The 7,864-nt window shown below is 39.3% G+C and overlaps 1 protein-coding gene across 6 annotated transcripts in view; it reads right to left on the bottom strand.

Annotated features, from left to right (window-relative positions):
- Nucleotides 1-897: 897 nt before the first annotated feature.
- Nucleotides 898-7,864, bottom strand: part of LOC108442582 — a 298,955-nt gene continuing 291,988 nt past the window's right edge. For 4 of the 6 annotated variants that reach the window (XM_037531975.1, XM_037531973.1, XM_037531977.1 and 1 more), the window contains exon 14: nucleotides 898-3,048. In XM_037531975.1, the coding sequence (XP_037387872.1) occupies nucleotides 2,110-3,048 (939 nt within the window). In that variant the 3' untranslated portion in view covers nucleotides 898-2,109. Of the gene's footprint in view, nucleotides 3,402-7,864 lie in introns of all 6 variants that reach the window. The other 2 variants (XM_037531982.1, XM_037531987.1) reach the window with 2 other exon arrangements.

Genomic DNA, 7,864 nt, shown 5'->3' with positions numbered 1-7,864 from the left:
AAAAAACGTGTATTTTATATATATATATATATATATATATATATATACAGAGAGAGAGAGAGAGAGAGAGACAGAGAGAGAAGATGAGACCCCTAACAACCACCTGGAAGACCTGCTAGAACACTGCCTCCATCAGATAATCAGTACTTAAAGCTTTCATATCAAGCTCCACTCTTGCTTCAGATCAGAAAACATCCACGTTTCTGTCCATCCTTCCATTGTGAGAGGACAACTCAGCACTATGGGTCTGAAAGGACGTGTAGAAACATTTATGACTCAAACTAAGAAGCTGCTGGTGTTCTCAGAACAATGGACTGACACCTCCGGAGTTCAGACCTCAGCGAATGTGGCTGGGATTCCTTGGAGTGTGAAAATGCAACCAACTTCTAAGACTGAACTTTGATGGTGTGGAAAAACATCCCTGCAATTTTTCAAAGAAATCTGAAAGCACTCCGAAATAAACACAAACACTACATTAGTGGAAACACTAATTACTGAAAAAAGTGATATTGTATTTAGTTGTTGAGATAATTTGCTGTAAAATATGTTGTCCTTTTTAAAAAATGAAGTATAATTTAATGTAATGGCTGTTTTGGCTGGAAATTGAATAAATAAAGGGTTGTTTCAAGGCAAAATAGTCCCTAATAAGAATGTTTCATTCATTCACTTGCCACTATTTTATATTATTAATATTACATAAAAGAAAGAGACATTGCTGTTGTCGGAAGAAAACCTCCATTTCTGACGTTTTTCAGTTTTTGGCATAATTTAAAAATACCAGTTACCATTTACATTGTGTTAAAATTTCATGATGTATGGACTAATAGAATGACCCAGTATGACTTGGAAAGACATCTCGTCCCATTGACTTACATTAAAAGTAATGTAGGTTTTTTCCTTCTCTTGTAAAGTTACCATTACGAGGTTTCTGACAACAGCAATATGTAGGTTCACTGGTCATTTTGGATATCAATATTTGCTTCCCATCGGCACCACTGTAAAGAAGTCAGAGGCGGCAAGTTTCTCTACAATGAATCATTTTACTTCAAACCTGAATGAATCACTCTGAATGACTTTATAATGAAGAATTCAGAAATAATACCAAACAAGATGTTTTGAAATTGAAATATTTCTTTAACTTTTCAACAAAGAACAAGGGTTTCTGGTCACGTTCAACGTAACGTGGTTGCCCTCTAATTTTTTTTAGACATTTCATAGTCCATTTGTATACGTTGCACGTCAGCATCACTATTTAGATATATAGCTTATTTCACGGCTTCGTATACAATCAGTTCTTCTCGAGATGTTACTGGCAGTCCATCTCAAATCCAGGTTATTTGCATTGAAAAGGCAAAGGAAATGAACAGAGGATATGCTCTTTAAGACTGTGAACATGTGAGTGCGCGAGAGTAGGTGTGTAGGTGCGTTTTTTTTTTCTTCTTCCAGGATTGAAATATTCAGACCTTTCGTTTGGAATGACACTGTGGGCTGAATAATTCATTCCCACCTTCCTCGGTGGATGTATCAACAATTTCTGTACAAACCTTTATCTCCCACCCTTATGTAGTTCTTATCGCCTGCGCTATGTTAGCCTACTTTCTTCCCAGACTCCCTGGTGGATGTATTGTCTTGCACGTTGCCCCAAAAACATAATTTAAGGTCCAAGTCATCTGGAATATCTCGATATCTCTCATACAAGGTCTCTCTCTCACTCTCTCTCTCCTCTCATTGTGTGAACTGAAGCTAATCTAAGACACTATAAGCATCTTTTTTTTTACTCCTCCCTGCCTGGCGCTCTTAAAGAATGGTAAATACTCTGATGTGAAACAGAGCCTTCGGTGTCTTTAGCTTCTGTGCTCACGCTTCTGCTTTTCAACACTTATTGCTTCAAATTGCATCAATCACTCTCTCCGCAGCCTCCTCTCTCTCTTTGTCTTTGTCTGCCTCTCTTGCCGACGCTTGTTTTTCTCCGTCTCTCCCCATTACTTTTCCTCTACGTCTCCTTCGCCCCTCGCTTCTCTTCCCATTATTCTCGATCTCATCGTTGTTTAATCATCCCCTCACCCTTTACACCTCTCTATCTCTCTCTCTTTCCCCTCATTCTCTCTTTCAGTCCTTGTCCTTCCTCTCATCTCCGGACTGCTCCTCTTTCTCATCCTCCTCCTCTGTGCTCCGCTTCCGCGCCTTCTCTCCGTCCTTCTCCTTCTCGTCTTTTTCCTTCTCCCGGTCTCGGAACAGCTGGGCCAGCTTGCGGAACTGCGGCCCCCATTCCTCCAGGCCGCCACCCCACTCTTCCTTCTCTCCGTCTTTTTCCCCCTCGCTTTCCAGGGAGCTGAGCGAGCCAGCCCGAGACCCCGTGCCCTCCAGCCCGTACACCTGCACTGAGTCGTATGGCGGCTGCGTGGGATCGAAGGTTACCTGGGCCAGGCGCAACCGCAGGAACTCGCCCACCCTCAGGGCAAGAGAGTGACCCGCTCCGCCTCCTCCGGCTGAGGCCGCTCTAGCTGCTGCTTCGGGCCCTGTAGGCCAGGCGCCTCCGTACCCCAGAATCCCCGCAAAAGATCCCCGACCTTGGCTGGGATAGGGCAGCAGCTGGGGGGTCATATCCCGCCTTCCCAGGCCGAAACTCCCCAAACCCACCCTATCCCGCCAGTCCCCTATGAATCCCCCTCCAGCGCTCTCCGGATACACCACAAAGTTGCTGCCCATTTCCAGTCCGCCTCGGCCCAGGCTGCCCGTGTAGTCCCTCTGCGGATCCCCCTGCAGGATGGTTGCGTAATTGCGAATGGCAGCTCCGTCGGTGCCTGACTCCATGGAACCAGCCGCGTTCTTCTTCGGAGACATCCCAGCCCGTGACGAGCGCCGCCCAGCTGAGGGCAGAGTGGCAGAGTCGCACGCCCAGCTGCCCGAAACACCGGAGACAGCTGCCAGGGAACCGGAGCGGGTCAGCACCAGCGTCTGCTGTTCGCGAGGGACAGACTCTGACTGCACCTGTTTGGGACGGGGAGGAGCAGGAGGGTCAGAGCGGGTCAGGATGAGCTTACGCTTCTGTTAGGACACCATGGGAGGGAAAGAAAAAGGGAGAGAGAGAAGATAGAGAGAGAAGGTGGAAGGGCAGAAGGTTTTATTGAGAGAGGGAGAGTATTAGAGAAAGAAAGTGGAGAGATAATAAATACTCGCAGGTGCAAACAGAGATACTCAGACAGAAGAGAAGATGATAAGCATAGTGAGAAGCATTAGAGACAGCAAAGAAAGGAAAGAAGAGAAAGAAGCACTTGAAATAGACCATGAAAGGCAGAGAGAGAGAGAGAGAGAGAGAGAGAGAGAGAGAGAGAGAGGATGGAGAAAAAGCACAGACTGTAGCAGAGGTTAATTGAGCTCTAAAAAGAGCTAACACTGCACTGTGAGGTGAGGGTGAAAGAGGGGGAAAAGACAGCGAGAGACAGCGAGTGAAAACACCATCATCATCGTCGTCATCATCATCACCTCCTCTTCTGTTCTGGCTGGTAAATCAATCAGATGGCACCCCAGCCACGTTACAGCACTAGACAGCTCTTTGATTCTACTAATTAAAGTCAAGATTGCAGCTTTTTCAACACTTAACACTACGTTTGACATTTGGTGCCCACCAACACAAACAGGAAGCTCCCATTCCAGCAGAGCTAAGAGCTCAGTGATGGCTGCAATTACTAGTTTTACTAAATCAGCATCTACATAAAGAACTTATGTGCAGTTTGGGTGCCACTGTTTAGATGACATGTTTTGAAGTGAAAATAAGTGCACATCCTCTGCAGAGAACACACAAAATTATGGTTTCTGTACTGTATATATAATATATTGCAGGAGTATCAAACTGGGGACATGGGACATATTGGGGAAAAAAATAAAACATAAATTAAAACACAATATTATACACATATCCAAAAACACAAAAAAACAATAAACAAAAATGAGAAAAGGAATAGTAAAAAAAATACCATTTTAAAAATGTAAGGAAGTTAAAGATATTGTAAGGATATTAAAGTTATCAAATCATTGTTTACATGCATTACGTCTGAGCATCGGGTGGGGAAAACAAATAGTTTTAAAGATTTTAAGCTGCAGAGTGCTACTTATGTGGTCTTAGGATCTTGCAACATCTGAGTTAAAATTGGTATTCTCTAGATAGTTGATGAGTGGATCCTAAATTCTATAAAAGGATGAACATTTACCTTTGATGGCATAAGAAATATTTTCTAAGGGCAAAGTTGTAGACAATTCACCTAACCATTTATCTATACCTGGCGCACTTGTTATTTTCCATGATACAGCAATAACTCTTTTAGCTAATAATATACTTCTAAAATATACTTCTAAATTCTAAAAACTGTTGTTGATTTTGTAATTCATTGGATATAAACCCAATAGGAAGAGCTTTGGGTCCAATGGTATTTGTATATACAGGATGTCCTGGATACAGTCCCTCACTGCTCCCCAGTACTGTCTTATGTGGACACACTGCCACAGACAGTAAAAGTGTGTCCCTTTTTCTTTGTCACACTTGGTACACACATCAGGTATAGTACTATTGTATGTATTGAGCCTTTCTGGAGTTATATATGTATGTAGTAGCCAATTATGTTGTATTAATTTAAGACGTGAGTTAATTGTTTGTGAATGAGCTCTATTACATGCCTTCTCCCAATCCTCAATGGAGATGTCCTCCTGTATGTCCCCTCTCCATGCCTCCAATCTCTATATCGATGATTCTAAGGATTCACTCAAACTGCACAATTTATGTTTTATTTTTTTATGTGTTGAACTCAGCAAGTAAACAGAAACTGTTCACTAGAAAACTATTTAAGTTTGTTCCCTGTAGTGGATATGTTCACTTATTTTCACTCAATCAAACATGCCATTTTACCAGTCAATGTTTTGCATATGACTATCCTATTTGAATTTGAAGTAGTACTAAGAAGGGCCTATTTTATTTATAAATTGTCTATCATCACTGTTGGAACATAACCTCATATCTCCAAAGTAGAAGGAAAACCATTCTTAACTTCTAATGAAAGTTCATATAATAAGTCATTTTGGAGTATATCTATTGGTTCATTCAACCCAAAATTTCAAAATGAGTTTTTAAATTATGCAAAACAGTAAAAAGTGTGGATACAAGCTTTTTGGGTGAACGCTATGACAAGATGAGTTGCAACTTTCTGGGTAATTTTTATCCAACTTTTGCTAAAATATAGTTATTGCGAATCCTACCTTCTGGTTAGTCTCACAAGTCCAGAAGTGAACTAGTAACGAAAATTCATGGGACAACAATGGAAGTTTGGGGCCAAATTTGGTGGGAACATGGACTTATTACAGACAAACTGAGTGGGAAATTTTTAAACCAATCCAACACCCCATGAACATGACACTGGTTATAAAAGTAGGGGGTGATGTTGGGCTCATCAACATTGTCTGATGAACAACAAGCCTGTGGATGCAATGTACGTTGGAAGCAGAATTGCTCGCACACTGTGGAAAAGTCAGATAAGTCTAACAAATGTATTTACTTGTTCCATTAAATAAAGCACAAAAAAGAAAACAAGACACAAACTGAGCAAGTGGTTTAGTTTCTTGCTATCATCAGTGCTCGTGAAGAAACTCTCTCAACTTCCTTTTGAAGACCCAGATAAATTGCTCTTACCTGCTGGGTCCTCCTTAAAATGACAATACACTAGCAAGTGGATATACTCAGTTGCGAAAACAAAAATCAGATACATAAAGAACATCAGAAAATCTTTCAAAATATAATACATTAATCAAAGACAGTCTATTTTACAGAAAACAATTGAGATTAAGATCTTCATTTATATTGAAACTGAGATAAAAGTTCCCAAATCCCTCTGCTTTAATCTTTCATCCCCATCGCCCCCTCTTCTTTGCATCAAAAGAAGCTGAAACCTTTGCTCAATGTGTTTTTTGTACTCTATTTAATGGAAAAATACATACCTTTGCTAAACTGACTTTCAACAGTGAGTGGGCTATTTTTCATTCAGATTTTTTTTGCTTTACACACCTGTAGTGATCTACTTTTTATGGAGTGCCACAAAAATTTTAGTTCTCATTTAGTTCTTGTAAGTTATCATTGCTGAGAAGTTCCCCTAAAAACTCAAGTAGGCTATGCAGATGGGTGTCATGTGCAGAGACCTGTATTTATTGTATTACACAGAGTAATACAGTAAAAATAAATGGTACCACTTTAGAATAAGACTACCTTTTTAAAGGCTTCATGAATATCTTAAAATGTGCTTATAAATTATTATTATTTGGATCATTAACACTTTAGAAATCATTTATAAGCGGTTATGACATTAATAAAAAGATGAGCTCATACATTTGATGAATATGAAGGTGTGATGAAGCCAGCGGTTTAATGCTGACTGATGGATTAAGATCAGTAAGCATCAAAATCTGAACTTTATTAGTATAAATGAATGTGGGTTCACTATTAGGCAATCACCAGCCCTTTTATTGAAGTGACATAGCTGTTTATTGATAATTAACCATGTAATAACCATAAACCATAAACCAAATAACCATGAATATACTCATTTTAACCAGTCTGAAGGGCACCAGTGATCTGATGTTTGTCTAATAGAGAACCCACATTCATTTATACTGTTAAACCTCAGATTTTGATCTTGAACTAACTTTCCTTGGTCTTCTCCATCAGTCCGCATTAAACTATCAGCTTCCTCGCATATTCATACTCATCAGATATAACAGCTCACCTTTTTATTCATGTGTTATAACTGCTCATTAATGATTCTGAAAATGTTTAGGGCATAATTAATAAGGTTAATGAACTTATTTTAAACCATTAATAAGCCAATTATAAAGGTAGTCTTATTCTAAAGTCGTACCAAATAAATATGGTCTCTCTCTTGTTTGCAGCAGATTTCATCACAATATAGCAATAGAAGTTTAACAGGGTGTATCTCGTCAAGTAAAATGATCTTAAATCTAGCTGTATGTATGTAGCCAGTATTTCTCCTGTTGAGCTTATTGTAATCTTATATTAAGATTCTTAAACTTATTTCCAAACATTTTTATCTCACTATATTGGTTTTAAGAAATGGGCTTGAAACAAGCTAAACTATCTGCCAGTACAGTGAGATAATAATGTGACTTAATAAAATGACTTAAAAGAGGTAAAATATGTCTAGAAATATGCTAGGTAAACTTATAATATATACACAACCATCTCAAAATAAGAAATATTAGATATATTGACTAGAATTAAGATAATTTGACAAACAAACTAGTCACAGTGCACCTTTCACTAAATCCCATTTTACCTGTTTACTATACTGACAAGGATCATTAGAATACTTATATTTTTCATACTGAAATACATTTAAAAGAAACTACTATTGTACTCTAAACTCAAAAAAGACAGAAAACAGCATGTATATTTTAAGTGAGTAATATTTTACCAAGGGCATCTCTGCTTTCACTGATTCTACTGGAATTGTCCACCCCTGCTAATGGTTAATTCTGTTATACCATCTAACAGACACCCATGTTGGCTAGCACTGTGCTGAGTGGGAGAGGGTGGGCCATCCTACGCCCTCAGAGGGATCAAATTCACAATCTCCTGATGATTGGGCACTTAGGTGGTTGTGCCACTCAGGAGCCTACATAACTGTGCCTGACAGAGGGTGTGCAGAAGTTGAGGCTTAAAATAAGTGCTATGGAAAATGTAGCTAATTTTAATAAGACATTATGTTTTGATGTGTTAAATTAAATGCAAGTTTGTCCCTTTTTGACTTGCCTACAAAACCAAACACATGTGCACAATGAAGCACATAAAACCATTTAAACCATG

The sequence above is a fragment of the Pygocentrus nattereri genome, chromosome 2, assembly GCF_015220715.1.
Source record: "Pygocentrus nattereri isolate fPygNat1 chromosome 2, fPygNat1.pri, whole genome shotgun sequence".
In the NCBI taxonomy this organism is placed as follows: domain Eukaryota; kingdom Metazoa; phylum Chordata; class Actinopteri; order Characiformes; family Serrasalmidae; genus Pygocentrus; species Pygocentrus nattereri.
The sequence above is the reverse complement of the archived record's forward strand: the minus strand, read 5'-3'. Positions and strand labels throughout refer to the sequence as shown.